At 39.1% G+C, this 26,693-nt stretch overlaps 1 protein-coding gene across 19 annotated transcripts in view; it reads left to right on the top strand.

Moving 5' to 3' along the window:
* Positions 1–26,693, top strand: part of LOC126376453 (microtubule-actin cross-linking factor 1) — a 278,361-nt gene that overhangs the window by 187,558 nt on the left and 64,110 nt on the right. For 16 of the 19 annotated variants that reach the window (XM_050023773.1, XM_050023772.1, XM_050023782.1 and 13 more), the window contains 15 exons: positions 5,836–5,948; positions 6,058–17,197; positions 19,323–19,469; positions 19,771–19,875; positions 20,511–20,629; positions 20,963–21,161; positions 21,492–21,719; positions 22,352–22,489; positions 22,716–22,939; positions 23,326–23,526; positions 23,977–24,159; positions 24,550–24,760; positions 25,066–25,209; positions 25,397–25,502; positions 26,289–26,417. In XM_050023773.1, the coding sequence (XP_049879730.1) occupies positions 5,836–5,948; positions 6,058–17,197; positions 19,323–19,469; positions 19,771–19,875; positions 20,511–20,629; positions 20,963–21,161; positions 21,492–21,719; positions 22,352–22,489; positions 22,716–22,939; positions 23,326–23,526; positions 23,977–24,159; positions 24,550–24,760; positions 25,066–25,209; positions 25,397–25,502; positions 26,289–26,417 (13,387 nt within the window). Of the gene's footprint in view, positions 1–4,795; positions 4,965–5,835; positions 5,949–6,057; positions 17,198–19,322; positions 19,470–19,770; positions 19,876–20,510; positions 20,630–20,962; positions 21,162–21,491; positions 21,720–22,351; positions 22,490–22,715; positions 22,940–23,325; positions 23,527–23,976; positions 24,160–24,549; positions 24,761–25,065; positions 25,210–25,396; positions 25,503–26,288; positions 26,418–26,693 lie in introns of those variants that run through there. The other 3 variants (XM_050023781.1, XM_050023780.1, XM_050023779.1) reach the window with 2 other exon arrangements.

Genomic DNA, 26,693 nt, shown 5'->3' with positions numbered 1-26,693 from the left:
ACAATGAATGAAAGAAAGAGATAAAACTTTAGCGAAGTTGCAAATGTTGAATTGATAACAGTGTTGCACGATTAGAAAATGGATTATTTTAGCTTCTTATGTAGAACCGTGAGTGATTTTTGACTTGGCATCATAGTTTTTGCCTTGTTTACAAACATTATGTGCATGGGTTTTTGTTGTGTTACATCATCTTTATAATATGAGTTTATATCTCACTGTACACTTATCTAGGTCTATTTATCAAAATTTTTTGCGTAGACTTAGTCATCTAACTTTTTATTTTTTATGTTAAAAATAAAAGCGGTAGGATCAAGGGGATGCCTTTGCTCAGTCATAGGATCAAATAGGCTAGATTATAAGCTTGTAATACACGGGATTTTTAACTTTTACGCTCTTCAAATATTTACCACTTGACTATGTCATCAAGGAGCGTTAATTTTGCTTCGAATTATTTCTCACGATATACATAAACTACTAAGGTTACAGTCAAGTTAATCATCATTGCACTAGGATGTTTAGTAAATGATCATTGCCAAAACAAACTAGTCATGAACGTGGCAACATTTCAACGGCGTGACGAGTTTTTAACTCCGTATAAGGTTCAGACAAGGTTGTTTGCTATTTGCATTTTGAACTTGAATTTTAAATTATTTTGCTGTGTTTGGAAACTTGTGAGATAGTAGCGCGTGATAGTACCTAATGGTAATTTAATGCGGGTGGTAAACTTTATTACGTGGTTGAAGGGAATATTATAGCCACATTGGCTATACTCGAGTGGGATTTCTCACCTTTTTCGTGACTTTCACGAGTTCATTTTATTTTTGTCTTTTGTACCAGTTCTCTCTCCTTGGCATTAATTATTCCCATTTGATGGTAGGGTCTGCCTTGTTCGGATTTCTCGTCCACATCGCTCGATCTGTCGTTTGTATCAGCTAATAATGACAAATAGTAATAAATTAGCAATGCTTCTATAATTATTTTTATGTAAGTAGCAGAAACTCACGAACTAAATATAATTATAGACGATCGTGGGGTTTTTGGTCCAAACCCGAAATAATTTCACAACAACCAATTAAACAGTATAACGTTCCACACAGATACGATTTTTATTGCTTTTGATGATACTGTTCAAAGTCATGCTTGTTACACAGTTTAATATTCGGTATCTAGCGGCATTGCAAGCCATCTCAGTGAATTTAAAATGGACTGTTATTTTAAAATGCTTGCAATAAAACTTAATCAATTCTTCTTATACCAGAATCTGAAAATTAAAAATTCACATCCTAACTAATCGTTTAAGAAGATTTACATGTATATTTTGGGGTGATGACCCAATAAGATGATTTACAGCCAAATCTGAATCTGAAGCCAAAAGTTACGTAATATTTTTTTTTAAAGTTGTGGAAATTAGATCATTTTCGTGGTTTGTTTTGTTGCGAAGATGTCAGAAAAAACTAGAAGATATAGCAGGCATGTAAATAAGTAGGCAAAGAGGACCTAAAATAGAACCTTGTGGTACTTTCTACTCAAACGATAGCATAATTAATCAGTTTTTTTACTTTTAAATCCATGTTCCGTTTGATTTTCTTTTAATCACTTAACAATTAAAATAGCGCAGCACATAAACGCTTTTCACAACCATAGTATTTATTAAGTTACAAGTACGATAACCCATTCAAATGCTTTTGAAAAAAATATTAAGTTATTTTATTTAACAGTAGGTATAGTTTGGTTCATGCGATCCATTAGCACATTCGTTATTCGTATGAGTGACAAATACGTTATTGCATAACGTTTCAACGTGATAAATTTCGTTTCATCCATCTTGTGTTGCGGTTGCGCCCGTATGTTGGTAATTTGTTATATGAGAATATCTGTGCTCTGTTCTTTCAGTTTTATTTATCTTGTTTATTGTTTAAATTTGAAGTAACATGAAGTTTTTACTGTAAAAAAGACAGAATAAATAGGGATCACATTGTGTCATTGATTATTGAATATATAGGAAGGAAGAAAGTATCAAGATACAAGTTCGAAGCAAATGCAAAACCGTAGTTTCCGCTCAGCCCAGTGGAAAATAAGTGTGAAGTTATGTATATATGTTATTGATACTTCTATTTATATGGATGACAAAGACATGGTAGTAATGTAGTCACGATGTTGATATAAATATCATAAAAATACAACTTTTTTCTTTTTAGATTTGCTTGTTAGAAGAGAGTAACGTGTGTGAGTTTTTTGACCTCGTAAATTTAAATCTTAAATAAATTACTGAATAAATTCATCAGCTGTCTAAAGTGCAGACAGTCACCTACTTTTTTTGACGTGACTTTTTGTGGATTTGCCGCCAAAACGTAGAAAATTCTTTATTCAGTAGGTAACATACTTACACTTTTAATCGTCATTTTTTGCATAGCTTCTCACACCTGTATAGCCGGGGAAAATAAGCTGCAAGAAAAGCCTCTGCATAAAAAAAACCTCCGCACATATCGCCCAAAGTCACATACTAAATTAGTAGGTACTTCTTATAACGTTGTGATAAAATCGTATATTAAATAACCATTACGCAATTTGCCCACCCTAGAAAGAAAATCTACTTTTATCATAATGTATTTTAAGTTCATAGTTATTTCAACCGTTAGTAGCAAGCTTTGTAGATTTGAGTTCAGAAATAGTTCGGTGTAGTGGTCCACAACAATCGATTATTGGCATATCGATAGTAGATCTTAAAAACTTAGAAATTAGAATCATTTATTCAACGTAATTATCATGGATAAACTTGTTGAAGATCAATGTAACATTTTTCAATTAACGTCATTTCGCAAGGTGTTATGGCTGAGGAGAAGAAATGACAAGAAATTGCAACAGCAACACATCTTTTAAATCAATGAGAGTAACATTACAAGTTATTTAATAACTAGAGGAACACATTTAATACCGGACATTTTTATAATTTAGGTAATCATTAATCTTATAATAAGTTTTTTCACATAAAGTAAGCTTCACATGAGCTTTAAATTTATTTTCTGACAAATTCAAAATATTATCTGGTATTTTATTTTAAAAACGCATACATAACCCCAAAAAAGATGAATTTAATTTACTTAATCTAGAATGTTGAACTATTAAGGATATCGATTATATCGTCACGCGTTAAGTAGTACTATTTATAGCAACCATAGTGTACTCATCACCCTAACGTTATCCCATCCCATTTTTACGAGATCCACTTACGTAATCTCAAGATTTGACAGGTCCGGTTTTTTACAGAAGCTACTGCCTATCTAGTCATTTTGCGATATAGTGTTCATATTGCCCGGAGCGATGGGCACGGGTCGTTACTCACTGGATACCTCAGGGCGGGCATAGAAGTCGAGGAAGACCGCGTAAAAGATGGTGTGACGACCTCAATGCTTATCGGAAGGATTGGCCGGAGATCGCGCAAAGGCGAGAGCAGTGGAAAAATAAAGGGGAGGCCTTTGCTCAGCAGTGGGATCGAATAGGCTAAATAAGATAAGATTAAGATTGCTATCTAGGCAACCTGCGATCAACCGACATCGCTGTTATGGACAGCCATAGCAATTTATGGATCCTTATAGATATCGATATCATTGACACTGTCGATAGTTAAGAGTATCGATAGTCTGTCGATAGGCAACTCTAGTTCGCTGAAGTCGTTAGTAAGATTGATGAGCGCCACAAAAGTCTTCCGTCAATAGAAACGTTAGTAGGTAGTGAGCCCTTACTTTTCTGTCTTGATAGATCACACTAAATGGAGTAAAGCACGCTAAAGGCTGAAGTAATACTAATTAAATACATTATATTATATAAAGTCACGCTCTTACGAACGTCTTAAGAGCGATACTTGTGACTCTGCCCACCCCATTAGGGTCACAAGTAATAAACCATAAGGTTACTAGCCTTATCAGTAATTTACCTATGTTCCCGATAAATAACTTTCGAAGATATATGATCTAACCTGTATTGGACTGGTATTCCCTTCGTGGGTTGGAAGGTCAGACAGAAAGGTCTGTCAAATTTTCAGGTTAGGTAAGCGGACCCTGTGAAAACGGGATAATACTAGGAAAATGATAATGTATCCTATGTATAATGGATGATGATCTTAGATGGCCTATAATTTTGAAGCGAACAAATTAGATGTCTCATAGAAAGGTAAAGAACCCTTACCAACTAAATACTTTGAACTTTCGAGAACAAATGACTTACGCATATCCATATTTTCTTTAGCATTGCATCACATACCTACATAAAACCTTAGATCATTATCGTAAGACCGCCTAATGATTACAAACGTTACATCACGAAAATCCTTGGCAGAATAACAACAGGTCATTGCGCCCCGAAAAAAATCGTGTCAAAGTGTCAAGACCGCACCGGCGCACAGGGATGCGCGCGCAACTGATTTCTGAAAATTTTCGCTATCGAATCGAATCGGCCCAGTCACTTTCCTAACCTCAAATGCGAACAGCTGTTTTACGATTAACCTATTTTATACCAATGTAACTCCTTTAATTAGAGGAATACGTAACTAGATGCCTTCATAATGCAAACGTCTAGACCCAACGGAAACAAATTACGAAATGATTTAATTTTAGCTTCTATTTTTTTCGATTTACGGTTTTCTGGCTTTCATTCAGTTTTCAGCCAGTCCGGCTCGCGGTCAGCTGTATTCTTTATTCAAACGTTTTCTTTTTAAGTAATTTATTAAAAAATAACAAACACCCGTGGATTATTTTTGTTTTTATTCATTAGGTGTTTTAATGTTGCATTGTTTTAGGTTATATTTTAAAGTTTTTAACAATAATTATGTACAATTTTGTGATGTGTGATGAGTAGATTTGTATGAAAAATGTCAGTGATAAGTGAACGTGATAAATAGACTGAAGTGTTGTGATATAGACTTTATAATGGAGGAGTACGAATATGATTTCGCGTACGAATGCCGGGTTGGTATTTTGGATAACCTAATTTGTTTTTTTTTCTGTTATAATAGGATGCGAATTTAGAAATTAGCAACCTACACTAACAGTAGTTTTAGACGAACATTATATTTACATTATTTACAGTATGTTGTTTAAATAACTTAATTCCTTCTGCGAACATGTGACCCCGATCCCTATAAAGAACCCAAAAAAATGGGACAGGGTGGGGTTGTCTGTGAAATAATATTATTGTGTCTGTTTGCGTGAATATGTATAGAGAAAAGTAGGTATTTTAAATAATTCATGCAATTGTGACACGCAAGCATTCATACGAAATGAAAGCATTTAACGTATCTAATTTATCACGAACAGTCAAGGGCAAAAGTCGATGAACATACTTCCTAATAGGTACTTCGTATTAATTTCGGATAGACGAAGTTTACTTATGGATCGATTATCTAATAAGGAATGTAATACTTAATTACTGAAGAAAATAGGCATAAAAACGCCTAACGATGAGACGAATTTTATGGTATGTTATGTTAAGAAATTACCTACCTATTGTCGTAAAAACTGTTGTATATTATTTACGCTAACATATAAGTTATATACCTAACTGTATCTATGCATGTGGCAGCTACATTTTCAAACCCTATAGGTATTTCAAAGCGTGTTGTGTTAATTTTATTTTTAATGCTGACTGTATCTGCCGTAGTGGCTCGTGGATGAAATGGATGAAACGTAAAAAAGTTACGGCAGAGGTCGAAAACCTTTTAATAGTCTGAATTTGAAACTCATGGCACAGGATTTTTGCTATGGTCGCAAAAATATTTTAGTTGCCACTGCTGTGCATAATTTTCGCTTCTATAATTTATTTTTGCTTTTTTAATTCCAGCGCCTTGTCGAGGCTATGGCGCCGCGCTCAGCCCGCTCGTTCCGCCAAGAATTCAATATGCAAGACCTGGCGACTACCACGGAGACTTATACTACGCACTATACCTCTGAGAAGTAAGTTCTTTTTGACTTAAAGAAATTAATATATGCATTTATAGACATTTCTTCATTAATTTTTAATTAAAAAAATCTATTCAAATATAATTATTTCCCGCCAAAACAGATACGTCAGAACGTCGCACTCGACCGAGCTAGATGGCCACTCGCCCATAAAATCAATGGCCAATGGCAAACTAGGTTCCCCTAACTATGCCACAAAAACCGTCCTCGGCGAAGACGACAGACCTGACCTCAGGAACCTTAAGCGCGTCCACAAAATGTACGAAGGACCCAACATTATTGAATCCAGAGGTATAGTCCATCCCGAGACTAAAGAAATCTTGACAGTAGGTCAAGCAATAAGTATGAGAATACTGGATGTGAGAACAGGAAGACTGCTATCTTCCCCGGAAACAAGACAAACTATGACATTAGAACAAGCAGCGAAAGAAGGTCTCATTGACCCGAAGTTAGCTGCAAGACTTACAGGACCCTGTGGAGTCACAGAAGATGGAAACGAAGTGACGCTACTTGAAGCTATTCAGAGAGAACTTTACGATGCCGAGCAAGGAATGACGGACCCAGCAGAGAAGAGAATCAAGGTAACTGTTGAACATGAGAAACCTGGACAAGGAATGAGCATCTCAGACGCCCTAAATCGCGGTCAAGTTGACTTACAGAGAGGTCTCTACAAACTGCCCAATGGAACCTACATCTCCATCTCAGAAGCGTACCAAAGGGGTTACCTAATCTACAATGAGATTATCAAAATCAAATCGAGTGCTTTGTCTTTATCAGACGCAATAAGTCAAGACCTAGTAGATAATACTGGTTGGATTCTGGACAGAAATTCTGGCGACAGATTTCAATTAGATGTTGCAATCAAAAACGAACTCATCAACCCTGACATTCGTGAGGTTGTGGACCCTAAAAATGACACCAAAATTACGCTTGCTCAAGCTATAGAAAAAGGCATTATAAATACTAAACATTCGAAATACGTACACAATGTTACTAAAGAAAAAATGTCGTTCAAAGACGCGGCAAGTAAACGTTTCATTTGTAAACCGATGACGTTAAAAGATGTTTGTGACAACAATCTCATGACTAATGACGGTAAGATTTTATCGCCAACTAGTAGGGCGCCGTTAAATATCCTAGAATCGATTTCGGTTGGAGTTTTAGACAGTGATAACATTAAATGCGTTAGTGATACCACAACCGGTCAACTTCTTACTCTGTCCGAGGCATTAGGTGCTAGGATCATCTTACCTGATGACAACAAATTCAGAGACAATCTTACGGGTGAAATTTGTACAATTCCTGAAGCAGTAGACCGCGGTCTTATTACTTCAGTATCTCAAAGGTCCATTTTCGATATCGATGGCTTCCGAGACCCGAAAACAGGCGAATTCGTTTCGTTCAATGTAGCTATGAGCCGAGGTAATCTTAAATACGTGAACGGTGAAACCTTTTTGAAATCCGAAAGCGGCGATTTTGTATTTTTAGAGGACTGCACAAAAGTGTCAATTGTCCGTGCCGAAGTTTTAGAAATGTTCAATCGTAAGATTGGAATTTACGAAAATGGTAAAGAATTGAGCGTATTAGATGCAGTATTCAAGAATGTATTAGATCCCAAAACCGGTCATTTACTCGACGCCCAAACTAAAAAGCCCATTCCGTTCAATAAGGCTGTTGAAATCAATATGATTACGCCTGAAGGTGCCGCGTTGTTGAATTCCCTACTTAACATCACCCTCACGTTACAAACTGTTACGAAAACAGTTAAACGGTACGTGACAGTGTCTAATACAAATGCGTCTCAGAGATCTGAGACTATCATTACTTTCGCTGAGGCAGTAAAGCGTGGATTAATCGACGAAACCACCCAAACATTCACGGACCCGACTACAGGAACCGTGTTCCCGATCCAACAAGCTTTAGACGAAGGCTTGTTAGGTGTAGAAAAGAACGAACCTAGAGTCGTACATATTTCAGATCGCGTTACGAAGAAAGATTTAGTTCCAGGTCAAGTAGTTGAGCTTAAAATCACTAAAAAGTCTTTCATTAAAGATCTTCCGCCCAGTCCCGAAAGCAAAGTCCAATATGATAATAGACCTGAAACGGTTAAAAGCCCTGATCATACAATTCGTGAGATAAGTCAACCGCGTGAAGGCTTGATGAAAGAAATTAGAACGGTCACATCTAAATCAATTGTGACAGAGCCGTCAGTCACTTCTATGACTATAAAGAAGAATACTATTGAGCTACCACGCGGAGGCTGGACTCTTAAAGAAGCCATTCAGCAAAAGCTGTTCGACCCCGTTACAGGCGTGTTTATAATTCCCGGCACTGATAGGGTTCTAGATCTCGAAGAAGCCATAAAACTGAATATTATCAACCCAGACTCGGCTACGGTAGTCGATCCGAAGACTAAGAAAGAAATTCCTCTTAACAAGGCTTTAGAATCTCGCATAATTGATAACACCGGTCACTACAAACATCCCAAAGGCGCTATCACAATGAAAGAAGCGATCGAACGTAGCTACGTTATATTTTTGCAGTTAACAACATTGTCGTCTTCCCAAAAGATAATAACTATCACTTCAGTCGCTGGTATGCCTGATAAGATGGAAATCTCAGAAATTCAAGCGCCTCATGAAGCTGTTTCTGAGGAACAATCTGTATTGGAACCCGTACAAGTAGCACAAGGTGTTATTTACGATCCCGCTACAGCGCTAGTCATCTCCACAAACTCGGGATCATCTGAGAATATTATAGAAGCAGTAAAACGTGGCGTTGTTCCGTCTGACACTGTCAAAGTTATCGAACCAAAAACAGGCAAACAAATTAGTCTACAACAAGCTTTAAATAAAGGGATTGTTGATAAGCGAACCGGTGATTACGTAGACAAGTCCGGAAAGAAAATAAGTCTCGCTGATGCGGCTAAGATAGGATTAGTAGCGGTGGTAGGAGCTCCATTAGTTGCCGCATCTAAAGTGATCCAAATAGTTAGAAGCACCATGATTGTAGACCCGAAAACGGGTGAGAAATTGCCTATGGAAGTAGCTTATGAACGCGGTCTTGTAGATCCCACTACGTTCAGACAATACGAGGAATCAATCAGGGATAGGACACCAGAAACTGACTCACAAGAAAAATCTAAGCCCGGTACTAGCACAGTTACTATTTCTCAAGTAACCAAACCCGTTTCAATAGGAGCCGCGGTATCAGAAGGTTTTATTACTGTTGAATCAATTCAAAACAGTCTTTCAACTGATAATAGGAAAGTGATTCCCGTTGAGAAGTTAAAATCGCCTCCACGAGAGGTTGTTCAAATAACAAAAACTCGAATTAATACTGAACCAAAATACAAAGTACATAAAGCAACGGAACGAGTAATAGAAACTCAAGTTCTTGAAAGTAAACCGGTCGTTCTTCAGAAACTAAGAAAACGCGTCGTTCTTCCTCTTGAAGCGATTGAGAAAGGTTTGATTGATAAGGAAACAGCTAAAATCTTAGAAGCAGTCAAAGTTTACAAAAACAAAAACGGAGAGCCTATTACTCTTGAACAAGCGATCGAGAAAGGGTTAGTAGACGAAAATAAGGGTAAACTCGTAGATCCAATCCACGGGGATATAATTAGCATTAAAGAAGCGATAAACAGGGGCATTTTAGATAGTGAAGGCCAGGACGAAGTACTGATTCCTTTAGCTAAAGCTCTGTCCGTTCCAGAAGTCCTGGAGCAAGGACTCCTAGATCCAGTCACAGGAAAAGTAATTCATCCTGAATCCGGTAGTTTATTAACTATCAGAGAAGCCATTATTTGCGATATAGTAGACCCGTTATCTACTATTACTATTGCGCCAGGTAAAACCGTTACTCTTGCTGAAGCAATTGAAAGAGATATTCTTGACAATGAAAAGAACGTCATCAAAACTAGCGATGGCCCTCTAGATCTAATTACTGCTGTTAACGCACAAATATTCCCTGAACCAAAAACTGTCAAATCGCCTGAAGATATTCCACCCGCGGCGATGACTTTGGCTGTGGCTATCAAGCGCAAGGTCATTAATCCGACTACAGGTGACATTAAACACCCATTAACAGGAGAAGTAATCCCTGTAAAAGACGCAGTTGACAAAGATCTGATAATGGCTATTCCTTACCCACAATCAACGGAGACGATAACTTTAGAGGAGGCACTTGACAAAGGTGCTGTCAATCTTAAAGAGGGTACTTTCACTGATCCAAAAACGAAGGAGGTAGTTCCCCTTGATAAAGCTATGGAGCAAGGTCTTCTAGCAGTGAAACCAAATTCTGAAATAATGCAAGCTATTGGTGTTGTCACTACTACAACGGAAACGTATACATCTCAACATACTATAACTACAAAAATGATTGAATTACTAGCTGATTACGTTCTAGTAAGCGCAAGCGAAGTGCAAAACACGAAAACAGGTGAGATTATTTCTATTGATGAAGCCAGGCAGAAGGGTATCGTTAGAGATGAGCAAACTAGTAAGGAACAGTTTATGACTAGCGAAACTAATATCAGTTTCGAAGATGCTCTTAATCTTGGCTACATCAATATTGAAGAAGGCACATTCACACATCCTAGCACAGGAGAAACTATAACGATTTCTGAAGCCGTTAGCACAGGAGTGTTGAACACTGAAGTGCCAAAAGAAACTGCTAAAACTTCACCTGTCAAAAAAGACACTGATATGCTCGACCTGAACGAAGCGTTTGATCTTTTATTCGATGAGAAAACTCAAAAGTTTAGAGATCCAAAATCACCCAACAAAGTGCTTACTCTCAAGGAAGCTCTAGAAAAGAATGTTATAAATCCTGATTCAGTAATTTACAACGTTGAAGCTGGTAAACCAGTTACATTGAGAGAGGCTGTACAGACAGGTCTGATTGATAATAAGACTGGAAAACTTAAGGAACCGAAGACAGGTAAGTCGGTTGACATCAAGAATGCTGCCAAAATGGGACTGATAGCTATCGTTGCAGCTCCTGTTCTAGCTGGAGTTGCTGCCGTTCAAGGAGTAAAATCAGTGACTAGTAAAATAATGAAGTCGAAGGATCAACAGCCCACTGAAACAACAAGCCAATTCGCTCCTATAGACAAACCTGTTAAATATGAAACCATCGAAATCCAAGAATCAAAGTCACCAAAAGTACCAGACGCTCCTCCTGTACCTCCCAAGAGGACCGAAAAACCACAGAAAGTTGTAGATAGGCTTCAAGAGGAAGCTAAAGAAGTACATTCGAAACCTTCAGAAAGCACAACTGTCACTCAAACTGTTGTTTCGAAAACTATTCTTACGGAAAAGGATAAATCAAAATCACCCGAAAAGGCTGAGCCAGCTAAACAGGAACTTCCTAAGGAGAAGAAGCCTGTTGAAGCAGCACCTAAAGTCGCGGAAAAAGAAAAGTCACCCAAGGAAACAGGTAAAGAAAAGAGTCCTAAAGATTCGGATAAAAGAGCTAAATCTAAATCACCTGAAATACCTAAACAAGCTTCTGTTGATGAACCTAAGAAGCCACACGATGATACAACAGTTGTGACTGAAACGAAAACTATTGTCACTGAAACTGTCACACCTCAGGTACCAAAACGTACTTCACCTAGTAAAAGTAGATCTGATGTGACTGAGACTAAACCTAAAGACAAGGGACTCCGACAGGAAGAAATTGTTGAAGGTAAACCAATAATTGAAGAGTACAGGGAAACTACACCTGATGGTGGAGAAATAACTATTATTAAGACTACGGTAACAAAATCAGAACCCGCTGAATATGTAACGCAGCAAACAAGCACAGTTGTTACTACAACTACAACAACGTCTCACTCTGGGACTACTGAGTATATTGTTACTGAAGAAGGTTCAGAGCCTGAACATAAAGATAAACCTAAAACTGTAAAATCTTCAGAAAAGGAGCCAAGCCCAATTCTTGATGTTGACTCTAAAGTACAAGAAGGACAACCGATCATTGAAGAATACCACCATACAACACCAGAAGGCGAAGAAGTTACGACAATCGTTAAAACGATTGTGTCTAAATCTGAGCCTAGTGATTTCATTACTGAGCACTCAAGCACAGTAGTTACTAAGACTTCTAAAGTAACCACTGTTGAAATAACACAGAATGAGTCTAAATCTTATCATATGGTCACTGAAGAAGTTAGTGGCCCTTATGATTCCAGTGAGACTACAGTAGAAAGTTATACAGTAGAGTTTGCTGATTCTCCTGATCAGGTCGATAAGGCACTGGTTGAGCCCAGCACAAAAGATAAATTATTTCCCTCTGACAAGGATAATAATTTACCTACAGAACCAGTCTCGGAAAAAGACAAACCTAAACCAGGTAAAGATGCCATTGCTCCTAAACAAAAATCGCCTGAGGCAAGTGAAATGAAGGTAGAAACCATTCAACCACTTGAAGTAGCACCTGGAGTGATTTACGATCCTGAAACATCTGTTGTTATATCATCTACCACCGGAGTTTCTGGAGATCTTCTCGAAGCGGTAGATAAAGGAATATTGCCATCTGACACTGTAAAAGTAACAGACCCTAAATCTGGCAAACAGCTAACTCTAAAGGAAGCAATGGCCAAAGGTGTTGTTGACAAAAAGACCGGTCTAGTCAAAGACAAATCTGGCAAAAAGATAAGCTTTGCTGATGCAGCTAAATTTGGACTGGTGGCTGTGGTTGGCGCCCCGATTTTAGCTGCATCCAAAGTAATTGAGATTGTCAAGAATGCTGTAGTTGTTGATCCAAAGACAGGTGAAAAAGTGCCATTGGATAAAGCACGAGATCGTGGCCTTGTCGATCCTAAAACTTACAAAAAGTTTGAGGAGGTCGTCAAAGTTCAGTCCTCTAAGGAGGTCTTGCCTCAGACTTCAACAACTACGATTACGCGTCATGGCGAAGTGGTAATCACAGAAATTACACAACATAAGCCTGTAGTTACTGAGAGCACCACAACAATAGTTGAAAGCAAGGTATTCGACGTCGTTTCACCTAAAGATACACCTACCGGTGCTGATGGTAAAACGATTTCCGCCATGCTTCTTGATGCTGAACGTCAGCCTTTGAGAGTTATCGATGAGATTACTGAACAAAACGTAACAAAATTAAAATCTGAGCCGGTTCAAGTAATGTACGAAAACGTTCCTCTGATAGAAGCAATCACTCAAGGAAAAATTGAACCTAAGGTTTGTAGGATTGTCATTAATGGCATCGAATCTCCCTTAACGGTTCAGGACTCATTAGAACAGGAGCAAATTAGTAGATTCACACCCGTTGATGTTGTGTCTAAGAACTTAGTCATTGTAAGAGAATCAAAACCGAAATATTCAATTGCCATCTCCCAAAAACTTACCACTGAAGAGCTGGCTGAAATGGGAATATATGATATTGAAAAACAGACATTCTTAAACCCGGAAACTGGTGCTAAAATCACATTCGAAGAACTTGTTTATGGCCTTCAGATCTTTGATCCACAGTTCATTTTAGTCAAGGACCTAGGTTCAATGTCACACAACTACATAACGTTCGATGAAGCCATTGCACGGCCTATAATTGACAAAACTACGGGACACATGGTTAACCCAAAAACCGGCAAACGCGTACCTTTCATAGAATGCGTGCAGTTAGGTTGGATAGTAGAGCAACCTGAAGATGTCTCTATTACTGAACAAGTTTCTATCGAGTCTGCTCTTGAACAGGGCTTGTACAATCCAAAGACAGGTGAAATTAAAGACGTTAATACTGGTGAACTAGTGCCAATAGGAACAGCTGTTGAGAAAGGCTTAGTCGATACAGAATCCTTGTTGATCAAAGTACCTCGTACCAATGAAAGTATTCCTTTGTCGGACGCTAATGAACGTGGTATCGTAGAAATTCATGAAGGCGTCATAACAATTGTTGAAACTAGGGAAATAATAGAATTATCGGTTGCTATTCAACGCGGGCTAATCACCGTTACGAGACGTCCCATCTCGATTGCGGCAGTAATTAAGAACGATATGTATGAACCCAAGACAGGAAAGATAAAGGATGAGGTATCTGACCAATTAGTTTCTGTAGGAGACGCGGTAGACAGGAATATCGTTCATCCAACTATCTCCGAAATCAAGGATACTGCATTAGAAAAATTCGTGCCGTTATCGGAAGCTCTAGACACTAAACTAATTAATCCCGAAACCGGTAAAGTTAAGGACAAAAAGACTGGCAAAGACATTCCATTAGATGACGCGTTAAAGAAGGGATTAGTTGCGACTAAAGACGTAAAATTCACCTTATTCGATGTAATTGAATTAGGTTACTACTCCCCTGACACTTGCAAAATTTTGAACCCCAAAACAGGAGAAACTATAACTCTCAGTAAAGCAATCAAAGATAAATTAGTAGATCCATCTGACGTAAAGATTAAAGACGAGAAATCTGATGCCGTAGTACCTTTTGATCAAGCTGTCAAATCAGGGCTCTTAGACTCAGAGAAAGGTATTTTAACATCTCCCGTTTGCAATTTGAAAGAAGCTAGTGAGAAGGGCTACTTACTCAGTGACAAGAAACCGTGGACGTTGCAAGAAGGCTTAGTACAGGGTGTGTATGACCCGGAAACTGGCTTGTTAACCATTAACAATATTACTATGACCTTAGAAGAAGCTATCAGAGTAGGAAATATCAATCCTGAAGCGTTGTCAGTTAGGAACTCAATCACAGGGGAAATTATCACTCTCGCTGAAGCTATTAAGGCAGGTATTATTGATTCTAAGGAAGGAAAAGTTCGAGACCCCGTTCAGGGTGACAAAATTTCTTTTACGGACGCCTCAGAACGTGGTCTTATTGTCCCAGCCAAACGTAAACTCAGCTTGCCAGAAGCAGTCTTCAAAGGTTTCTACGATCCAAAGACAGGTAAATTCTCTCATCCTCAGAGCAAAGAAAAAATACCGACTGATAGGGCTATTAGAAAGCGTATGCTAGATCCGCAGTCTACGTTAGTGCACGTTGGAGGGAAAGTAATACCCTTCGAATTCGCTGTTGACAAAGGTATCGTCGATGGTAGGACAGGCACTATATTATTAGGAGATGAAAAGGTAGACTTCCGCGAAGCGTTTGAGAGGGGCATTTTAGTAGAAGTTCGCAAGCCCTTGTCTCTTATTGAGGCTATAGAAAAAGGCGTTTACAATGAAATCACCGGACTATTTATGGATCCACAGAGTGGAAAGAAATATACACTTGCTGAAGCTATTAAGATGAACTTAATAGACCCACATTCAGTTCATATTCAAGACAATAGGCTAGGTAAATGGGATAAGATCACATTACCAGAATCTATTGAGACAGGAGTAATCGATGACCAGTCGGGCAAGATTAGGAATATTAACAGTGACAATGAAGAAATAAGTTTACGTAAAGCATTCGAAATTGGCTTACTTATTGATAGCAAAGCTCCCATCTCTTTACAGAGAGCGTTACACCAAGGTTTGTACGATGATAGCACTGGTAAAATTATCGACCCAGCTACCAATCGCAAAATCACGCTTCATGAAGCACTTAGACGGTCAATTATTAGTCCGAGGTATTTGTGTTATTTCGATAAAAAATCCGAAAAACCTTTATCATTGGCCGAATGCTGCCGCAGCGAAATTATTGATCGAAGAAGCGGTAAATTCCGGGAACCAGGTTCTGACGTACAAATTCCCCTTTCCGAAGCTATGAGCTTAGGTCTCATTGTCGACATTGAAAGCGCAGGCTTTACTTTATACGAAACACTCGCTATGAACATGTACGATATCACTGAACTTGCCTTCGTCCACCCTGTTACTGAAAGGGCAATATCTTTGAAAACCGCGATTACTGAAGAGCTTATCAATCCGGAGACTTCGTTAGTCAAACATATTCCGACAAGCAAGTATATCAAGCTTGTCGACGCGATTCAAAACGGTGTTGTAAGTGATAATAATAGCGTGTATGTTCTTCCAAACGGAAATCAAATCAACTTGCTGGATGCTAAACATCGCGGTCTCATAGTTACAAGCAAAAAGAACCTGAGTCTTGAAGAAATTATTAGGAACGGTCTATTTAGGGCCGATAACGGCAAAATTGTTGATCCTAACTCGAATGAATTCGTTGACCTCAACAAAGCTATTGAAATTGGTCTGCTTAATCCCGATTCTACTGTCGTCAAAGATAGTTTCACTAATAAATTCAAGCCACTGCCTATTGCGATACAACAGGGTGATGTAGATGTTACCAAGGGCAGGGTTCTTGACACTAAGGCGAAGAAAACGTACAGCTTGGATATTGCTTTCGACAAGGGTCTCCTTGTTACCGTTGTTCAACCTATTACGTCACAAACAGTAGCCAAACGGTACGTTCCAGACTCCGCCGCGTCTAAGGAGCCGGTTCTTAGAGAATTCACGTTAGACGAAGCAATCAAATACGAATTTATTGACCCCGAAACTGCTGTAATTAAAGATCCTCATAAGAACAAATACATTCCATTAAAATTAGGTATAATTGAAGGTATAATCGACAAAAATGCAAAAGGATCTTTCGATACGCAACGTTCGCGCACTCTCTGTTTCCCCTTCGAAAACGGTTTGATTGTATATGTCCGCGAACCTCTGACGTTTGAGCAAGCTATCGAAAGTGCTCATCTCAATATTGCAACCGCCAGATTTACTGATCCACATTCCAAAGAAGTACTAACAATTAAAGACGCGACCACTTTGGGTTATATCGATGCGGATACAGCGCTTATAAAAGATAATCTCAAGAAGAGATTAGTGAAACTTCCAGAGGCCTTCCGCAAAGGTCTCATGGACGCTGAGAAGGGCAATATATTAGACACTGAGACCTCTAAGCTGCACACGTTATCAGCGGCAATTGAAAGCGGTCTCCTAATGACACCAAAGAAGAGTTTCACTCTGATTGAAACTTTGAACTTCGGTATTTACAATCCGACTACTGGAGCTCTGAACGATCCGTTCATTACGACAAGTGTCATTGATAGAAAGAGACTGAATTTGGGCGAGGCGATCAGCCAAGGAATTGTTGACGCATCTAGTACTGTCGTCAAAGAACCGGAGACAGGAAAAATATGGCCATTGGTTCAAGCTATAGAACAAAAACTCGTGGATCCAGTCGAAGGAAGATTGACTATTGATCCCGTCAAGAGTATCAGTCTTGACTTGGTTAAAGCTCATAAGAAGGGATACTTACTGCCAGCAGAAACTAGGGTAAGTGTTGAACATTTTACTCTATTTGTGCTTATAAAGGTGTCGCTTACCTTCCTTCCGTTCTTAGGTGATCTATCTTAAGCGTTTGGCTTAGAACATGGCATGGCACGACACCACAAAACTCAAAGTGTCGCGGGTTCTATGCTACTCTATTGGTGACGTCACAGTTTGAAGTGGCATACACTAAAACCTTCATATCAGTTACATTTTACCTTAAACTTAAGACATCATTTTATAGGTGTTAGCAATATCATTGTAGTTGGTAAAGCACAAGCCACAGTTGATTTCTTTTGCAGTATTGTCAGCTTATTCACTATTAGGTTGAAGCGACATGCTTTTAGTAGTTATACGATTTGAATCAATGTTTCTAGTGGAGTCTTTAGATGCTTAAGTTTAGGTTACAGTGCTGTTACAATTGCTTACTTTCCTTTGAAAATCCTCATTGAAGTATAACAATGTATCTGATTACATTGATATACTTCGGCGGTCACCTAGAGAAGATATTTTCAAATTCAATAGCATAAAGTTACTACTTAATTCAATTTATTCTTTGGTTGTTGATTAATTAGGTTTCTTTTTGTTTGTATAGTTCAGACTTGATTTTTGCTTTTGATTTTAATATCTAACTACGCCAAAACGTGAGTAAAGCCAGGACTAGGAAATCAGAAAACAATATATAATAGTATCACACTATATCGCACCTGTTTTCTGAATTCCTCCCTGTTTCAAAAGGAGAGTTACCAATTGTAAGCGAAAATGTGCTTACTACCACATTGTATTAAGGCTCGATGTATGTTGTTTTTTATTTCCAGCCGTTGCCTGCGATGCTAAAGAACCCTTTTGAGCTAAACCGTGAATGCTTGCCTGTGAGGGATCATAAATTAACGACGATTGAGAACCATCACCGTCTCGCCAAAATAACCCATTCACGTTGTGCTAAGTCGGGTCGTCATCAGTCGACCCCGATCCCGCTTTCCTTTGTTTGCTTCCTCATTTTAAGCCAGCAATGTATGACTGCTGGTGCGATATTTCCATTGAATTGTCGAGTCCAGTCGACATGCTCATTCCTTGGTTCCGCTCACGTTTCGAATGCATGAGCTAAGCTATTGTGATGTATGGCGGACACTCGCGAACATTCACAGTATCATGAAATGGTAAAACATTTTCCTCACACACAAAAACGGAAGGTAGTATTTATTTTTCGACTTTTTTATATTCGTCTTTTTGGGATTTTATTTCATGTTTTCTTTCTATTATTTTACTTTTTTATTATTTTAATTTACTTATGTCTGTAGCGAAGATAATGAAGTAAGGTCTCAAAGTTCTTATGTAAGTTCAAACAAAAACATTTACATTGCAAATTCTTTATAATTTAAAATTATTTAATTAATTTCCTTTACCTCATTTACTGTACAAAAAAATTCTTCCAAAATTTCAGATTCCCAAGAAGGTATTCTTGACTTTAATTATACTTTTAACAATTAACTCTAAAATAATGAAAACCAATATTAATTTTAATTTAGAAGATGTTGATACCATAAGCAAAACGTCTAGCTTGCAAACGTCGCGCATAGGTTAAAAATATTTTACTTACCATAGATTACACTTTGCATTTTTGATCTATGGTGGCGTTTGCGACCGCAATATCTGCTTGCATGTCACGCTTTGCATGTTATAGATCTATGTTCTGTGTCTACGCAACTTCTTGACTTGTTGTGTTGTCATCTCCATCCTATCTACTTGGCTGTCTGTTGTTGTTGCCTTTGTGTCTTGTTTCTCTGGATTTTTTTCGCTGTTGGGTAGTCCTTGTCTAGATTAAGCTTCTTTTTCAGGTTTTTAGTCGATAACTGCATGATTGGTTATCCACTAAACGCGACTTTATAACATTTGTGAATGTCCTGATTTGTGTTGTAAAAAATTGCATCTGCAAACACTGTTACGTCTATTTTCGTAGTTTAAAAGTTAAAAAAGTCGTCTATGATACTGACTGACTGCACCCAAGTAGAATTAGCCGCTGTAAATGCTGAGTAGAATTGAATGCACAGCTCGTACCGGGCTTTGTAAATGCGCCCAGTAATGTCACTTTTGGGGGGCATAGACTAATTTTGTTTTTTTAAATATGTAGCAAGCAGTAGAAGAGAAGTACAGGCTATGTGATGAGACGTTATCCAAGTTGCTGGAATGGATCGCTGTGGTTGAAGAGAGACTGGCGAACCAAGAGGCCGTGAAGGAAGATCTGGATGAACTGCGAAATCAAATCAACATTCTGAAGGTACTGTATTGTTTTTGAATTATATTATTATTGTCACCTATGGCAAGGCTTTTTTTTAAGAAGTACATTCTTTTTTAGCAGTAAGAAGGTTAAGATACAATTTGATTTATGTATTTAAAAACATGATACGAATTAAATTATTTTTAAAAATATAACGCATTCGAAATTGGAATTCAAAAGGATATCTTACTTCGAATTATTTGTGACTGCCCAGTTTTTTAAAACCACATGTGTGTGTAAAATGATATATTTGACCGTCTGGTCAAAACAGCTTTATTAACAATTTTTTTTCTTCCACTAGCTGATCAAGGATGACCTGGAGAGCCACCAGCGCCAGGTGTCGTCCTGCGCAGACCAGGCCAAGCAGCTGCTCGTGTCTGGAGGAGATGTACTGGCTCCTCATGAGGTAACATTGAGATCTTCATCGGTACCTTATTCATTCGCGCCTTCGAATGTTTTTTTTTTCAATTCTAAGCATTTCTCAGTTACATGGACCGCTCGATGCATCTTTCAAGTTTGACATGGACATTAATTTATTTGGAATTCTACTACTGAACTGCACAGGATGTAACGTTATTGAGATTGAAAAAAAAACATAGGATTGACTATTTATTTTTATGGTGCATCAACAGCAGTACATACACAAACACACAATAAAATACACTGACTATGCACTATTTCAATAACATTTATAAACTTTATGTGATAAAAAATAGAAATAATATCGTCACTGGAAAGGCAAAATTACATAAGCGCCAAAATATCCTAAAATAGCAGTCCATTTTAAAATGAGTATTGCTAGATATAGAAAATAAAAAACCGTGTAATCTTACGTTGACGTCATCTAAATTGAATAAATTGGTAAAAAGTTATGATAAAAAAACGAGAAAGCTACTTTAAACGGCTTTTTCTTGTAATTACATTTTGGCGCTTACGTATTTTTGCCTTTTCAGTGACGATATGACCTCACTCGGCATAAGCGGCTGTGCAGATATCTGCACGTGAGCCTTCATAAAAATTAAAACAAATATTTTCCGACAGGTGGCAGCACTGGAACGTGGGGTCCGTCAACTGAAGCAGCGGTGTGACAAGTGTACAGACAAATGTGACAAGATGCTGCGCAGACTCGCCGCTGCCAGGGACGAACTCGGAAAATTCTCGTAAGTACTCACATACGTCTCGACATTGGGTTCTCTTTTTATGTTTCCTAATTCGAAAGTTGAAATTTCGGTGGCGCGTTGTTGCAAGTTTTTCTAAAGGGTCCAATACAAATAAGTCATAATAGAGCATCCCGCTTGTATCCACGAAGGGGTAGTCAAAGGAGAATTCGATCGAAAAAAAGGCATCGAGGTATTATTGTCGCTTTATAGTTAAAAATAATTTTCTCCACCGAGGCATACGTTTTAGAGGGGCTCTGTCCGCCCTGTTAGGCGTAACAGGCGTGACTTAACATGTAATCAATTCCCATGTTCTAATAAACTTACTCTTTCTAGCAACGAAATTAACGCCTTCAACTCGTGGATGGAGGGTGCATACCGCACTCTTGAGGAGAAGGAGTCAGCTCTGTCCAAACTGAAGAACTTGCCAGGACAGAGCCAGGACGTGAGGGAGTTCGTGTCCGACGTAATTGCGCACCAAGCCGACTTGAGGTTCATCACCATGTCCGCGCAGAAGTTCGTTGATGAGAGCAAGGTGAGATGAAGAAAACTGTTGTTTTTGTCTTTGGGTGCCTTCTCATTAATATCTTTTTTTGTAATAATTAAAAGATTCGAATTTCGAATTCGAATAATCGAACGAAACTCCAATCCATGCGAAAACACATTCACTAAACATGAGTCTCGACAGAAACAGTTACTTTGGTTGTTTAGCTTAGCAAATGAGGTAATACATACAAAAAAGTATCCTTAATAATTATTAGGTACTAATCTGAATGGTACACCTACAAAAGCTGCTTTTTGTCGAGTCTTGGCTTGGAAAAATACTTTAAGCAACAATATCAACTAACCTTTGCAATCTCCCCAGGAATTCCTCTCGATCCTGAACGAGTACCGCACATCTCTGCCATCCCGGCTATCTCACGTGACTCCACCACCAGATAGCGCGGTCCGCGAGGCCGCGACCCTGGCCAAGCGCAGACATTCAGAGCTCGTATCCAGGGCTCAGAGACTCCAGGATAGATTGAGAGGAGCTGCTGATGTTACTAAGCTCTACCATGATGCTTTAGACCGCGCTCACCGATGGATGAAGGAGGTAAGATTATACTTTCCATTCTACAAATGAAGAGAATACAGAACTTTATTAATAACATTTGGTTACAAATCAAATACAAGAAGAAAGATAAACAATGTCAATAGGTAAAAAAAAAACAATATACCAAAATATTATTATATATTACTCACACCATTAACTTATCAATAGTTACATATAATATTTATTATCGATAACAATTATAATAATACATACATAAACAGCATATATACGTCTCGCTGCTGGGCACAGGGCTCCCCTCAATCAACCGGAGGGGGTATATATAGTGGAGTGGAGGAAGCACGGAACAACTATACACGGAACAATTATAATTATATTACTTTTTTGCCAATTACGACTTGTTTTGTCATACAATTGTTGTTCCAGTAGCCAAGAATTCAGTCTAGTTTTAAAGGTTGCAGGAGAAGGTTGCCTTTGCCATAGCATAGTGTGTCGAATTTGAAATCGGGTTGTAAACTATTGATTTCGAATTTATTTTCAAATGCATCCTGTAATTGGATTTCCATACGCATTGGAAGGGCAAGTCTTCAGGTTAGATAAGCTGATCAGATCAGATCAGATGATTGCTCCGATATTTGTTTATAAAATAACCTAATGTGTATGTTCTCCACCAGATCGAGCCACAAGCGCGCTCCGTCCTTTCGGAGCAGGTGGGCGGCGAGCCCCGCGCGGTGGAGGCGCAGCTCAACAAAGCGCGTGCGCTGCACAACGAGATCCTCGCGCAGGGACGACTCATCGACAACGCTAAGGATGTGAGTGTTCTATTTTCAAACTGCTACATTATCAATACACAGTTCTAAAGGAACTCTGTCCAATCTTCGGGTCTACAGAACCACTGAACGTATTTGTGTGAGGTTTTCACTGTTGTTTTTCTGCATTTCGTCGTAGTCGTAAGCTTATGTTGTTCCTGGTTTCTTTTTATTTAAGTGCCATCTCGATCCCGGATTTGTATACTTACGTGTAGCCATTTCTCCGCAGGCCTGCGACCAACTAGTGAAATCCCTGGAGGGTAACTTAACTCCCTCCGAGATCCGTCAACTCGAGGTTCCAGTGGTGGATCTCACGTCGCGCTACAATGACTTGACCGGTGCCGTGGGGTCCCGGTGCGCGGAGCTGGAGGCTGCGCTGCTGCAGTGCCAAGGGCTACAGGACGCGGCCGAGACGCAAGCGCACTGGCTCGGGCAGGCTGAGAGCGCATTCAAGTAAGTTTTGTTGCGCTTTGCGCCAACTTTCACGTGGCCAGCAATAAAATAAAGTGTATTTACGGACTCTGTGTAGACGCCTTAGTATAAAAGCGGACCGTGATATATCTTACGTCATCGACTATCACGATTTTTTAAATCTAAAGAGATTCTTTTAAACTAAGGAGATTTTATATATAATTTATAAAAAGTATAAAAAACATAAAAAATTTCGTGTGTCGTTCACACTGGAAAGTAACCTTGATGATTGTTGTGTTCAAGTTCCTCAAAGTTCAATTCTAAAAATTTTAACCACTAGGATTTTGCATCTTTATTTTTATAACACGTCTTTCATCAGTGAATATTAGTTTATCCATCCCCAAACTAATCTCAAATTTCCCAACTAGGAACCAGTTTAAACCAGCATCGCTGATCCGCGAGCGGCTCGACGAACAAGTCCGCGAGCACCGCATCGCTCAGGGTGAGGTGGAGGCGCGCCGCCCCACGCTCGCCAAACTGCTGAGCTCAGCCAGAGATGCTGCGCTGAACCCGTCCAACGCACGGATCGCCAAGAAGCTCGAGCAACGTGCTGAGGATATTTATGCTAGGTGAGTTTTTTTTTTAAATTAATTGCTGACCTATGTAGTTGTTTACTAGAGCGCTATCTTTGGTTCGATTCCCAGTGAGGCCATACGACAAAAATCACTTTGTGATCCCTAGTTTGGTTAGGATATTTCAGGCTGATCACCCGATTTTCCGAAAGCAAGATGATTCATGCTTGGGATGACACGTTAAGCCGTTGGTCCCGGTTAGTACGTACTGATGTAAATTAGTATCGTTACAAGTGTCATGTCATATGGCGGCTCAGTAATAACTCTGACGCCATTTTTTTGCTGAGGTTGGAGACTTTTCGGTTACAAAAAAGTATTGATTTGAAATAGTTATCCAGAAAGACCGCAAAACTAAATGCTACTTCTGTTACTCATTTTCTATGAGGCAAATCTTCGCTTTGAAACAATTTTTAATAAGAATAACCTAACAACTTTACCTTTCAACAGATACGAAAAACTCCTAGAACGCTCTACCAAACGTGGCCAGTTCTTAGACGAAGTATCGACGGAGCTTACCGCGTTCTCGCAGCAAGCATCCCGGCTGGACGCCGCGCTGCAGCAGCTGACGGAGCAGGCAGACATCAACCCTGAGGAGCTGCCGGCGAGGCTGACGCATTTGGCTAACTTCAGGTTGGTAGACAGTTAAGAACTTCAGGTCGATTTTGACACCATAATTGGTGATTTTTGATTGGACATCGCGCTGCAGCAGTTTACGGAATAACCAGACTTTAAACCTAAGGAGCTACCAAGCATTTGGCTAACATCAGGTTGGTGTCAATCAAACATAGGCCTCGGTCTACTAGGGATGGTTTAAGCAGTGTCTATGAGGCACTTTCATTCGTGACTAAATGGTCGTCTAGTTGATTATTAGGTCTTGGGAACCAATGGTTACCAGATTAGAAAGCTGTATTGTTTTGAGGTTCAGAATACTTAAATTTTCACAGATTCTTCTTTTTTCTGCTTTTTTCATGAACATATCAAAGTTCTCTTAAGTTTCTAACCATCTACCTCTCCCAACAGAGACAAACACATGCCGCTTCTAGAAGAATGCCTGCGCAACGGCAAGGCTCTGATCTCGAAGAAGGACGTGACTGATACGCACGTGGTGCGTGACCGCATGAAGGCGCTGGAGAATGGATGGAGGGACTTCAACACCAACTTGGAAGAGAAGGTCAAACTGACTCGCCAGAGGGCCGAGCAGCTGAACCAGTATGAGAACTTGAAGGTTCAGGTGTGTGCAGATTTTTATTTTTATAATACTCATCCACGCTTAGGAAATCTCACAAAGAGACAATGTTATTGAAAAAGACTGACTCAGAACCTGGTGCTCGAAAAAGTCGTATGGACTGGATGAGAACTTACTGGCGTAATGGTTGCCACTTTCATCCTGGCTTGACAAGAGCTGCTATGGAAAAATTGATAACCAATTAATAAAAAAAATGTACTGCATTTCAAAAATGAAAGTTGTCTGAAAATAGAAGTGTCTGAAACCTAACATAACCTCACTAAAACTTACAATCACTTCTCACCCCACAGGTGCTAGAGTGGCTGCAATCCATGGAAGGCCGCGTGGGCCGCCTGCAGCCAGTTGCGGTAGACCTGGACGTGGTCAAACAACAGCAGGACGAGCTCAGACCGCTAGCCAAGGAGTACAGAGACTTCGCTGTCACTATTGACAAGGTCAGTTTTTGGTTAATGACTATTTTTTATGATAATATTAAAACCATTGTAGTAACCAGAGGGGGTGATATGATTCACGACAGTTACCTTTGAACGTAGAACGTTATAACTTACACAAATTACAACGCTGTTAACAGTTTTATAAATCATATAAACAACCGTTGACACAAAGAATTAATGTACACAGGTGAACGAAGCTGGTGCTGTATACGAAGCCCTGACTCGCGGCGACCGCGCCGGCAGCCCACACAGGAAGAGGCAGCTCTACAGCCCCACCAAGAGGCAGACACCAAGTAAGTTGCCACCTCAGGTTACCACTATAATTGGTGGATAGTTTCCTAGCAAAGATATATAATGAAGAATACCACTAAAGAAACGAAATCAATCAATCAATAATTATTTCTTATACATATTGTCACTGATGTCGCTAACAGGGGGGTTAAAGGCCACATTGAAGCAATTCATCTAAGAAAGCAATATTGCTATTTGTCATTTGTTTGCATTGCGCACTTACTTTTATATGCGCAAACATCTGACGCTATATGATTCAAGTCTAAACTATGTTCGAGAGGGGCTGAGATAAACCTATCTCAGACTAGTGATGTTCCGAATATCCGTATCCGTATCCGCGGATATCCGAGATAAAATAAAAATCCGTATCCGTATCCGTTACCTTTAACGCGGATCCTTTACGGATCTTTTTCAGGTGATTAAGTAGAATTATTAAATAAAAAGGCTATAAAATACAATTCAGATTGTTTTTATTTCATAAAATCAAATATTTGGCACCTTTATATTGCAAACATTTAGATAGATAGATCTTTATAATGAAAGCAAGATAAAATATCACTTTTATAACAATGAAATAACTAAAACTTTAATCTTTTTGTTTAAGAAAATACAGATCCGTATCCGTATCCGCGGATCTTTACACTAAATATCCGTATTCAGATCCCTATTCGCGGATATACATTTTTAAGGATCCGGCACATCACTAGCTCAGACGCTGGTGGGGAGCGGAGAGTTGCCGTTCTATACGTAGTATCCTTATTCTATGCCTATAGACTTACTTTTTGCAGTTCGTTCCCTGGACGGTCGCTCGCCGTCGCCCACGAAGGGCCACGGGTTGGTGAGCCCTGGCTCCACTCACTCCACCTCCAGCGGCTTCTCCAGCCGCCGCTCCAGCCAAGACGGGTTCCATCTCGAGGGTATGTCATCCATCACATTCGCACTTTGGACGCATTTTATCACCTAAAACATTTAGTTCGTTCGTGCTTTTTACATTAACTGTACGAATACGGTTGCCAGCGTCTTAGACAAACGGAAGCGTTGACTATACCCTATTTAATGTAGCGTGATCAGAATGACAATAAGACAGGGATATAGTACATCGCCTAGTGCGAAAGAGACGAGAGATATGTTACCATTTAGTAGCTTTTGCATGTTCGCTCGACGTTTTCGGGGTTTTAGGAATTCATGTAAAA

This window comes from Pectinophora gossypiella, chromosome 21 (genome assembly GCF_024362695.1).
Source record: "Pectinophora gossypiella chromosome 21, ilPecGoss1.1, whole genome shotgun sequence".
Classification (NCBI taxonomy): domain Eukaryota; kingdom Metazoa; phylum Arthropoda; class Insecta; order Lepidoptera; family Gelechiidae; genus Pectinophora; species Pectinophora gossypiella.
The sequence above is the reverse complement of the archived record's forward strand: the minus strand, read 5'-3'. Positions and strand labels throughout refer to the sequence as shown.